Source organism: Puma concolor, chromosome C1 (assembly GCF_028749965.1).
Source record: "Puma concolor isolate L17-30 chromosome C1, mPumCon1.1.hap2, whole genome shotgun sequence".
Lineage (NCBI taxonomy): Eukaryota > Metazoa > Chordata > Mammalia > Carnivora > Felidae > Puma > Puma concolor.
Genome location: NC_141674.1, coordinates 195231170 through 195244014, shown reverse-complemented (window position 1 = coordinate 195244014; position 12845 = coordinate 195231170). Strand labels below are relative to the sequence as shown.

Genomic DNA, 12845 nt, shown 5'->3' with positions numbered 1-12845 from the left:
TTCAAAGAAAGTTTCCATGTGAAGCCTACTTGATTTCATGTTTGTTCTTAAACCATTTGATAAAAAGAAGATTTCAAGTAATGATGCTTCTCTACTGTAGGTATAATTCCAATGTCAAAGTTCTTGTGGACAATTGAGTAAGAGTTGTAAAGGAAGGTATGAAATTCATACTTGCATGGAAGCTCACTGGACTGTTTTTTAAAATTCTGTTTTTTAAAAATTTTTTAATGTTTATTTATTTTGGAGAGAGACAGAGACAGAGACAAAGACAGAGCATGAGTGAGAGGGAGAGGGGCACAGAGGGAGACACAGAATCCCAAGCAGGCTCCAGGCTCTGAGCTGTCAGCACAGAGCCCGACACGGGGCTCAAATTTACAAACTGCAAGATGTTGATCTGAGCCATAGTTGGAGGCTTAACCAACTGAGCCACCTAGGTGCCCCTCACCAAATAAGAGTTAATAGGGGAGTTAACCATCAAACCAATAAGTAAACAGAGAAAAAAGAATTTATTATGTGTGACCAGTGGTGTTGAAATCCAAAATATAAAATGTAACTCAGACAAATGTTTTCTATCAACACCTTTACAACTTCTAGTAATTATGTACGTACACAGATGTAATTTTGATTTGAAGGCAAACTGCCAAACACTATTGAGGAAATTTCCAAAGTACTCTAAAAAAATAAAATGGCATCTTTTTTTTATTTTTAGTAACTGGTAGTCAAAGGGAGAGCTTTAAAACAGACAAGCTGCCTTCAGAAATAAAACTTTATTCACAACAATCATTTCATAATAAATGAAATTTTATAGTAAATAGACCCTTTGCTTTCTTAAATCTTATTCCTTAACTAGCAGGAAATTCAATATTCCTTACTTCACATTTTCAAATGTTAAAACAATATTAAGGCAAAACAAGCAAAGAAATATTCTTATTTTGGACAAGGAAAAAAAAAAGCCCTTCAAATGTAATCTTGAACCACCTAGTTAATTTTTTTCCAATGCCAAGCACCTCATAATCTGAATATTAAAACAGCAATTGAAGGACGCCTGGGTGGTTCAGTCGATTAAGCGTCCAACTCTTGATTTCAGCTCTGGTCATGATCTCACGGTTTGTGAGTTCAAGCCCCACATAGGGCTCTGCACTAACAGTGAGGAGCCTGCTTGGGATTCTCTCTCCCTCTATCTATGCCCCTCCCCCACTCTCGCGCGCCTGCGTTTGTGTGTGTGTGTGTGTGTGTGTTCTCTCTCTCAAAATAAATAAGCTTTAAAAAAATAAAATAAAATAACAATTGAGATCTGCAATTGTTGATCATGAGGTTTCTTAATTGCAGCCACATAAGAGTTTTAAGTTCTCTTAAATTTGGACAAAAAAGCAACATCCTTTTCCCCATGTCATGTTGAGTTAGTGCCTAGTCCAGTCTAGTACTGATAAGGCATTTTTGGAATGTGAGCTGATTATCCTTTTTTTTTAATTACATATGCATAAAGTAATTTGAATATTTTTTTCCAAAAGATGTGATAAGTCCACATAATTAGCTTGTAATTTGTATCATTAAATGCAATGGAGATGCAATCTCATAAATTCCTTCCTGGAATTCTCACCAACTTACCAATGATGTATCAGTACAGTTTCGAAATTTAAAAATCAAAATATTTAGAATGAAATTATTGCTAAATCAGGACATTGACATAAGACATGAGCATAGCAGTTCTAAATGTCTATGGCTAACAATGTGGTCTTTTATATTCCTGCCAAAGAATTCTCTCAAGAATCTGGCCTAAGAACACCAACCATAAGTTAAACACGAAAAGTTTCTTACCACTGAGGGGCTTACAGAGTTGATCTTAATAACTTTCCCCAATGAACAATGGAAGAGAAAAAAGGAGGTATAAAGATAAAATGGGGAGAGATTTCAGGAAAATGGCTGAAAGTATGCTAAGGATAGGCTTAACAGAAAGTCCTCAAATCCACAATCCAGTTTAAATGGAAAGGAGACATAAATACCTTACCCCAGCCTATCAAGGTGAAGCCCCACAGGTATTTGGTGTCCGAAAAGAATGCCACAAAGATTAGACTATGCAGGTAGAGACCTTCCACCAAGATCCAATAGTAATTTGTAGCCAAGAAGTAAATAAACATCACAACAGCAATCTTGCACCCAATCTGTTACAAATAAACCAGAATTGCATCATATTAGAACCCTAAACTGTGCTAGATGCAATATCAGACCACCAAAAAGCAGTTCTCCATTTCTTTTTTATAATCTATTTCCTGTGTCTAGGAAAGCCAAGACTGCTGGAAGAGAGAACAAAGTTATTTTAAGACCGCATCTCTAAGACTATGGGCTTGATTCTATTTTTTTAAAATAAGATTAGAAGTTACCAAAAAATCACTTTTCCTTAATTTCTCCTGTTTATCAAAATAAGACTTAATCATCAGAAAAAATTAGGAAAGTACAGAAGAGCATAAAGAAGAAATATTAGCCATTATTCTACCATAAGTTTATTTTATTCTTGTCTTTTTTATGCCCCAGAAGTCAATGGCTAAAACAATAAACATTTAATACATCTTATGATTCTGTGGACTGACTACGTGATTCTGCTGATCTGGGCCAGGTTCAGCTAATCTTGGCTGGGCTCACTCACAGAGCTCTACCCTCGACTGTCACACTACCACGTCTACTTCATCCTATTGGATAAAACAAGTCACAAAGCCAGCCCAGAATCAGAATCAGGAGGGCCTACAAAGTTACAGGGCAAAGGCCAAAGACACAGAAAAGGTATCAATTCATACCATCAAGGCATATAAACTAGTATCCTTGATTTCCAGATATATTGCATCAGTGATCTAATTAACTGAATTATTGTGTAATATATTGTGTGATTCTGGTCACTAAATAACCCCGGGACATTTGAGAACAGAATCAAGTACTCTGTCGTCTTATATTTGAACAAGTCTTTGAGTCTACAATAAAGAAACTAAATGTTGTGGGCTTTTAAATCCCACACTTCTGGTTTTGCAAGTGGGCTTTTTACTTTTGAAAGCCACGACAGCGGCTAGAAGCCATACACCAAATGCACTCCAGTCATGTGATTTTTGATGTTTCCATGCCAGAATGTTCTGGAGGAAAGAGCCCAAACACTTTTAATAGTCTACAATGATGAGTAACTAGGTGTGAAGCTTGAGGACAGAACTGAGGTAGTAAACATTATACAAATTGGTCATCTATTTTTGTTAACTCAGAGATGAGATAAGCCCAAACAAGTTAATATTTAGTGGACTATAAAATGTAACATATCTATAACGTTACATGAATCAGTAATGAGAGAAGATGGTGAAAACACTTACATACTGTGACTTGTCCACAGAAGGCACTTCCATGGAACTCTGCAGGTCACCCTGCATTACCAGAGACTGCAGCTCCTTTACTCCTATGTGAGTATGGACCACTTTGTCCTTGACGAAGATGCTTACGGCTCTCAGCATGAAAGACACAAACAGGTGCATGTGGATATAGTTCCTAGTGCAATGTAATCGTCTATGGAAAAAAAAAAATTCAGTACTTCGATTTGGATGAAATTAGAAATGGGGAAAGAAAATACATAAATGAGCCCACACTCCTCCACAAAAGGATAAAATATAGTACGTGTGAACAAAGACAGAAACCCATTACTATATATTTCCAATAGAAACAACTGGGATCAAAAACTAAAATGTAACTTTTTGAGATAATGATTTCAAATTTATCCTGATCTGCTACCATGTTTCTTCTGATCTAGCAGTTAATTATTATACTATATTATACTGTAGCATTATACTAAACTATATATTAAAGTAATAAATGGTTAATGAAGAACCATTTTGAAAAGGGATAAATATTAACAGTGGAACTTTCACATTTTCAATACATTCTCTGTAAGAAAAAGTAAAATATTTTGCTAGCATTACACAACTTTATTTCCAAGTAATGTTAAAGAGTAAACAAGCTTACTTTAATAGAAAAAGCTTTGAGTTCATAAAAGAATCTTAGACACAAGTCATAACTTACTTAGAAGTAGGTACCGTACTACTAATTTCCTTTGCAAAAAGCTAACTCCAAAAGAGACCTTTTTTTTTTAAGTTTGATGGAGAAAAAAAAACGACACTTAGGAAAGGATGTATAATCTGCTTCAGCTCTACCATTGCTTGACTGTGAGACAGTACAATCTCCCTGTACAATGGACACAATCCTACTTCTCTTACAGAAAAGACAAAGTACACAAAGGTAAGGTAGCAAGACATTTTTAATCCAATAACATATTTTTATATTTCATAACATAGGAGGGGGTAGGCCAAATAAGAATGAGCTAAATTTGGACATTTTGGAAGTGTTTTGTTAGGATGTTAGGGACATGTATGCATGTCCTTTCTGCCCAGATAGTCCTCCTCACTGATTCTTTTGGGAGAGTTTGTTCACAAGCAAGTGGGATTTGACCAGATAGGTTTTCAGGTGTCTGTGGAAACCACTGACTGAGAATAGTGCCATCAGAGTGTATAAATAGGTATTGACTTTTAGAAGACTCAACATGATTTACTATCCTATAAAAAAGTACTTTGTTTTGTGAGACAGAGTTTCTCAAATTTTTGTATACCATTCTATACAATACAGTAGCTGTATAAAAAGTACTATCTAGAAAGAATTTGTTAAATAGAGTAATAAATTACCATGTAAATTGAAGAATTACTACTTAGTGATTTGTATCCTCCCGAAATTCTATGTAGCTTTTTTCCTCATAAATATTCACCTATTATTCTAAACAACCAGAGCTACACTTAGTATAATGGAATGGACTCTGGATAGGAGTTGGAAGATGAAGGTTCTGTTTCCAACTGGACCACCTGTGACCTTGTGACCTTGGACACTGAGCTTCAGTTACTTGGTCTCTAAAATGGGATAATACTGCCAAGCCAATTTCACAAGGCTGTTTTGAGAACCGCTTCATAATTTTACAGATCTTATTGTGTTCCCTTTCTACTTTAAAATTTTCATTAGCTCCCTATTCTCTACCCTTACAAGACAAAACTCAAAGCCTTTGACAAGGGCCTGCAAAACCCAGTGCCACTAAATCTAGTTTCTTCCTGGCCATTACTACCTGGCCACTTCTCCCTATGAATCAAATGCTGCCTTCACATTGGACTCTTCTATGTTCCCAGCATCTACTCTGCTCCTTCCTGTCTCTGAGTTTTGCACATTCCGTTCCCATCTTCTGGAATGTACTGAATTCCTTCTCATCATTGCGATATCAGTTCACATGTCAATTGTTCTGGGAAGTCTCTCTCTGTCATCTAGTCAGTTTTGGACTAGCTCCTTGGTGTTCCCAATACCCTTTATAAAAACCTGTATTATAGTATTAACATTATTTGATTTGATAATCATTTAATGAGTCAGTCTCTCTCAATGGTGTATATACTCCTTTTCCAGTCTGCAACATATCTTAACTTGTCCTCCATCAGTACTAAAAACAGTCTATCATATGGTAGAGAAAAATGCTTGTTGAGTAGATGGACTAGCGAATCAATAAAGAAAAAGTTTTGAAAATGTAAACTATACTACCATAATAGGAGTAATCATTTTAGAAGAAGTAGTTGGAATATTAAACTAGTCATTTATTTATTAATTCAACAAATATTTACTAAGCACCACTACATATCAAGTACATTGCAGCTACTAAGAATGCTACAATGAGCAAACAGAAAAAAATTAATGCTCGTATGTAGCTTTACATTCTAGAGGAAGAGATAAATAAAAAGATAAGTAAAACATCAGATAGTACATTAGATAATGATAAATCAAAAGAGAAAGACAAAACAGGAAATACATATGAGAACTTTCAAGGAAGAGGGGATTGTAAGATGGTCAGAAACAAAGCATAAAACATTTTGTTGTTTAAATATGTCATCTACCTTCATCTCTTTTCCCACACACAACTTAGCACTAAATTCTTAAAATCGTATTGTCTTAATGAATGTACCTCAAAACCTTCCATTTCTAGCCAATCCTCAAAGCCACTGCTGTTGGCCAGGCCACAATCTTCTTGTCCGGAGTTATTCTGACAGCCTTTTCCAAATGAGCTTCCTATCTTGCTCCCCACCAACTCACCCTCCACCTTACAAGTGACCTTTCATGTCACTCTTCGGCTTAAAATTCTTCAATGGCTCCTCATTGGTCTTTGGATAAAGTTCAAATTTCTTCATATAACCTTCAGGTCTCAAAACATCCTCAACCATGCTTACCTCTCCTGTCTCACTCACTGCCCATCACTTACCTACACCACAACTCTGAATTCTCAAATATTCCATGCTTTTCCTGATATAATCTTTTCTTGATATAAACTCTGTTCCCCAATGGTCCTTTTTGGTTAAATCTTATTTATACTCCTGTGTCTTTTGAGATTTCACTTCATTTGGGAGGTCTTTCCTCCTCTTCTTACTCTGCCCTCCCAAATTACCATCCACCACCTGAATCATAGCACTTCTCACACTGTATACTAGTTGTTTTCTCAGCTACTTGAGTCACAAACTAGCTGCAAACATCATGAGTATACCTTTCCCATACATGCTGTGCACTGTTTAATCTCCATACTGGTGCTCAAAATTTTGTATTGATTTAGATTAAGTTGAATTGAATCGGGCAAAAGTCCCAGTGGATAAAAAATAAACCACAACAGAAGCAATAAATATGATTATCTCATCAGATAATTTGGGAAATCATTTTAAATGAATTTCTGTCCAATGGCACGAAAATCATTTGGGAAAAATGAAGTCTTTGCACCAGGAATGAAAATTTTTGTAACTCATTCTGCTCCACTTTGCATGCATCACTTTGCAAACAATACACTGTCCTGCAGATCTGTTGGCTTACTGGTTTCATACTGCTTTGATGCTTTTAAAGATTTTTTTAGTTTTTAAACAATAACAAAAACAAAAACCCTGAATTTCCTCATAAAAATAAATCTTCAAAGCCAAATGATATCATAACACTAGGCTGAATTCAAAAACTTGCACTGAGAAAAATATTTGGGGGCAGAAATTTTGACACCTTTACATCTTCTATACATAGGAAACAGAACCTGTCCCTTCACAGAAAAAGGGGTAAGGGATCACTCACCTGAAGTAACCAATGATGAGAATAGCCACAGCCAAGGAACCGAAGGAGACAGAATATCCAATTGTGTACATGACATAGAGGCGTTCGAAGAATTCTTGCTGAAGGGGAAGAGATTTAATTAGAAAAACAGGTTTCAACAAATAAGTAGATGTGCATAAACTTAAGAATCATGTCTTCCCCTGTTTACAGACAGGCAATGTGTTATCCCATTTACAGAACATTGATTATCCATCTGATCTTTCTTTTACTTCCTAAATTCAAGTCAGAGTTAAAGATATAATAATCTTTGACATTTCTTGCTTAATTGAGGGAAAATTAAATGTTGCAATATTCATGAATTTTTGTGCTGTCCACTTTAATTAGTGGAGCTGTATATCTAATGTGATATTTGAAGTAAACAAAACACATATTACATGGCTATTCTAAGAGGAAACTGGTAAAAACGATGTCATTTTTGGAATACTATTTCTAGCTTTCTTTAAGTTTTTATTGAGCTGTCATTTACATAAAATACAGATCTCAAATGAACTGTTTGATGGGTTTGACAAACCAGCTGTGCTGTGCCCCTTGAGAGTCCAGAAACCCACCCACCATTCATCCCCTTGTAACTACTGTTCCAATTTCTGTCATCACAAATTGGCATCATCTGTTCATGTGCTTCATGTATTTTTTGACCGTTCTTAGACTAAGAATTAAATAGTATATACTGTTTTTGTCAACATACTGTTTTTTATATTCACCAATATTGTTACATGAATCAATGATCCATTCCTTTTTAATTTTTTTAAGTGATTATAAATTCACAAAAACTGGAAAAGATAGTAAAAAACGTCCAATGTATCCTTCACTCAGTATCCCCCAGTGGTTACATCTTAACGTAATTATACTAAAATGTCAAAGGCAGAAATTTGACATGGTGCAATGTGTGTGTTTATAATTCTACATCATTTTACCACATATGTAAATTTTTGTAACCAGCAATTCAATCAAGATACAGAACTATTCTACCACCACAGAGTGGGGTCCCTTAGAGTCACATTTACCCCCCTCTTCCCCAGCATCCCTGACACCTAGCAACCATTAATCTGTTTTCTACCTTTATAATTTTGTCATTTCAGGGGCGTCTGGGTGGCTCAGTCGGTTAAGCCTCCGACTTCGGCTCGGGTCATGATCTCACGGTCTGTGAGTTCAAGCCCCCGTTCAGGCTCTGTGCTGACAGCTTAGAGCCTAGAGCCTGCTTCAGATTCTGTGTCTCCCTCTCTCTCTGCCCCTCCCCAACTCGTGCTCTGTCTGTCTCTCTCAAAAATAAATATTTAAAAATTTTTAAGTTTAAAAAATTTTGTAATTCCATGAATGTTATAGAAATAGAATCATACAGTGTGAGACCTTTTGAGATTGGTTTTTTCACTCAGAGTAATGACCTCAAGATCCATTCAAGCTGTTGCATGTATCAAGTTTGTTCTTTCTTATGCCAAATAGTATTGTATGGTACGTATGTAACCTATGTATAGCATTATATTTGAAATGTTCCAAACTTTGTAAACAGCATACATTTGGATCGTGTTTTTTAATAGATTTCTTCAATCTCTGTTAATTGGTATATTTAAACCATTTTTCAAATATAATATTGATATGTTAAGGCTAAGTCCATTATTTTATTTTTTTTGTTTTCTGTTGTTCTATTTTTCATTTCTCTGTTTTATTTTTCCTGCCACGCTGTGGGGTTACTTGAAAATTTTGTAGAATTCCATTTTGATGTCTCCTTTTGTTGTAGGTATTACTGTGTACAGTTTAATGTGGAACTTTTGATTATTGAATGGTTACCTTTCTTCTTTTCTAATTAAGCATTGAATGCTATAAAAAAGCTCTGTTTTTACTGTTTCCCCCAATTTTTGATATATTCAGCTTTGATAATTATTCAGTTTAAACTTTTGCCATGGGTCACATATTTCCAACACATATTGTCAACTGTCTACATATTTTATTTTAGTTGAATTCAATTAGTTCTTTTGTGTTGAGAAAATAGACTCTGTATGATTTTAATCTTGAGATTTATTGACACTTGAACCTTTGGTGTGTAATTTAAAAGAATGTGAATTTTGTAGTGTTTGGCTATTGTATTCTATAAATGTCATTTTAATCAAATTATTTGATTAAATGTGAATTTAATCAATGTGAATGTGAATGTGAATTTTGTAGTGTTTGGCTATTGTATTCTATAAATGTCATTTTAATCAAATTATTTGAAAGATATTCTATGGAAGTTTTTACCTAGTTGTTTTACCAATTACTGACAGAATGGCATTTTTATAAATTCCAATATGATGGGATTTGATGATGTCTCCCTTTAGCTTTGACAATTTTTGTTTTATGAAGCCCCTAGATGCATGCATATTTAGGATTGTTATTTCCTCCTGGCAAATGGATTCTTTTATCATTCTTATATGTCCTTCCACATAGATAATACTGTCTTAAAGTCTACTTAGTCACACTCTTAAATATGGAGAATAAACAGAGGGTTACTGGAGGGATTTGGGGAGGGAGGATGGGCTAAATGGGTAAGGGGCATTAAGGGACCTACTCCTGAAATCCTTGTTGCACTATATGCTAACTAATTTGGATATAAATTTAAAAAATAAAATAAAATAAATTAAAAAAATGTGTCTGAAAAAAACCCTGACTATAAACACATTCAGCATGAATTTGTGCTGGGTCTTTACCCATAGATATGTGTCAACCATTTGGGAGGCTACAAGGTCAAATGCAGAGTGAGGAGAAAAGAACCTTTAAAAACAAATAAAATTTTGTTTGGTTAAAAAAAAAAGTCTAGTTAGTCACACCAACTCTCTTATGCTTAAGGTATGCTCTGCATATAACTTATCCCCCCTTTTGATATCAACAAATCTATTATCTTCACATTCATCTGTATCTTTCTATTTAGAGTACATTTCTTTAAGACTGTATATAATTAAGCCATACTTTTATTACCCATTCTGCCTTTTAAGTGACTGTTTACTTCATTTACATTGAATACAATCATTGCTAAGGTTGGGTTTAAATATAACACATTGGTATTTGCATTCTGGATGTCTTACCTTTTCTTCGTTCCTCTATACCTACTTCTTTACCTTCCATTTGTGGAGTGGAGGTCCAATTATTTCTTAAAACTGCACTTGTGTTATTTTTTAGCAATTATGCATCTGGAACTCATCAGAGCCTACATTACATAATATTGAACTATCTCACAAACTAAAGTTTCCAATTGTATACTCAATTTTGCTTCCCAGACTATGTCCCTTTTAGATTTTGTCTACATAATTTATAAACCCTAATAAGAGACTATTATGTTTGCCTTAAGCAGTCAATAGACTTTTAAATGAATTAAATTATAGACACAGATATAAAGATTAGATATAAAACAGCAATAAATAAGAATAGTTTTGTTTATTGATTTAGTCTGTCATTTAAAAAAAAATTTTTAATGTTTATTTATTTTTGAGGGAGAGAGAGAGAGAGAGAGAGAGCAAGTTGGGGAGGGGCAGAGAGAGGGAGACACAGAATCTGAAGCAGGCTCCAGGCTCTGAGCTGTCAGCACAGAGCCCGACATGAGGCTCAAACTCATGAGCTGGGAGATCATGACCTGAGCCAAAGTCAGACGCCTAACCGACTGAGCTACCCAGGTGCCCCTAGTCTGTCATTTTTATCCACATTTATACCCATTCTGGTACCTCTCATTCCTTCCTACCTATCTATGCTCCCGTCTGGTAAAGTTCTCTTTACCCTAGAGAACTTTCTTGACTATTTCCTATACTGAAGGTATGAGAAAGATTCTCTCATATTTTTTGTCTGCAATGCATCATTTTCTTACTTTTATCTTAATGCATGTGATCACTTTAAAGATGTTATCCCATTGTATTCTGGCCTCCATTGTTTCTGACTAAAAGGCAGGCATCTTTTTTATTGCTATTCCCTTGGATATAATGTGCCATTTTTCTTTTTCTGCTTTTAAGATTTTCTTTTTTTTTTTAAGTTTACTTATTTATTTTGAGAGAGAGAGAGAGAGAGAGAGCAAGTGGGGGAGGAGTAGAAAGAGGGAGAGAGAGAGAATCCCAAGCAGGCTCCATACTGTCAGCACAGAGCTCGACTTGAAGCTCAAAGTAATGATCCCCTGAGATCATGATCTGAGCCAAAATCAAGAGCCTGACGCTTAACCTATTGAGCCACCCAGGCGCCCCTAAGTGCATTGATCCTTTACCATGCTGTATCCAGTGTGTTGTTGAATATCAAATGAATTCATTTTTGAACTGAATATTTCAATTTTAGAATTTGTTATTTTTTTTTATTTTTTTTCAACGTTTTTTATTTATTTTTGGGACAGAGAGAGACAGAGCATGAACGGGGGAGGGGCAGAGAGAGAGGGAGACACAGAATCGGAAACAGGCTCCAGGCTCTGAGCCATCAGCCCAGAGCCTGACGCGGGGCTCGAACTCCCGGACCGCGGGATCGTGACCTGGCTGAAGTCGGACGCTTAACCGACTGCGCCACCCAGGCACCCCTAGAATTTGTTATTTTTTAAAGTTTTTATTTATCTGATTTTTCCATCTGTTATGTACCTTTTTCACTAAATCATCTAACATATTTCTAATAGTTATTATTAAGTACTCATCTGCAAATTCCAACATCTGGATCATCTGGGGTTTTTTTCTGCTGTTATTTTTACTAGAGATTTTGGGTTCCTGCCTTATAATTTGTGTTACATTCCAGGCCCCGTAAGTAACTGAATAACAGGTACTAAAGTATAAGATGGTAACAGCCTGAAAAGGGCAGGCCTTTTCCTCTGTCAGGGCTCTTTAGGGAGGCTGAGTTACTCTGTTGCTAAGCTGAGTTGAGCTCTGCTGTAGTTTTTTGTTTTATGTTTTTTGTGATTCCTTTTATCCTGGTTTTAGGTTTCGAGAGCAGAATCAAGATTCCTTCAGCAGACCTGGAGATCTTAGCACCAGCAGCCTCTAGTGGCCATTATATGGATTTTAGCACACTTGACATTTTCCAAGCCACAGAACTTGTGCAGCTATTTGAACCATCCGTCGGCATTTTGAGTTGCTAGCGATCTTGCTTTGCTCTCCTGCCCTTCCCTGGCATATGGGCTGTACAATTATGCATCTAGTGAAGGCCCCACGGGGCCTCTGTTCTGTCCTATGCCTTTGGCTAACTGCTGCCTCTCATTCTGAGAGCCCTATACACTCTTGGGGGATTTCCTTTAGCCCACTTGTGCTACCCCCAGCCTTTGGCACACAGCCTCCACACACTCAGTGAGGCCCCATGGGAAACAACTGGTTGCTGGGTGAAAGCTCACTGTGAATGTGGCTCACTTCTTGGAAATCTAAGCCCTCGTGCCAACCCTTGTCTGTTAAAAGTTGGTTTAAAAGCCTGGCTCTTTTCTTTCTGTCCCCTTCGATGGTGTGGTTGTTCTTCTTCTGCTACAAACCCAGCGATAAACAGCAGTCACAGGTCTCTTATAGGAAGGGCTTTCCCACTTGCAGAATTAGGATCATTTAGAGTTCTTGGCATCCGTAGCTCATCATGAGTTATTACAAATTAACAATTTTGCATCTTATTCAATATATTCCTACATCCTACAGCTTCCTACATCCTAACTGGAAACAAAAGATTTTGCCTCTTGTTCCTTTTTAAAAATGTTT

At 36.0% G+C, this 12845-nt stretch overlaps 1 protein-coding gene across 3 annotated transcripts in view; it reads right to left on the bottom strand.

The window, feature by feature from the left end:
• Positions 1-12845, bottom strand: part of PTH2R (parathyroid hormone 2 receptor) — a 136526-nt gene that overhangs the window by 34910 nt on the left and 88771 nt on the right. For all 3 annotated transcript variants that reach the window (XM_086719486.1, XM_086719485.1, XM_086719484.1), the window contains 3 exons: positions 7147-7244; positions 3348-3537; positions 2009-2162 (listed from right to left, as the gene is read on the bottom strand). In XM_086719486.1, coding sequence (XP_086575612.1) covers positions 2009-2162; positions 3348-3537; positions 7147-7244 — 442 coding nt within the window. The remainder of the gene's footprint in view (positions 1-2008; positions 2163-3347; positions 3538-7146; positions 7245-12845) is intronic.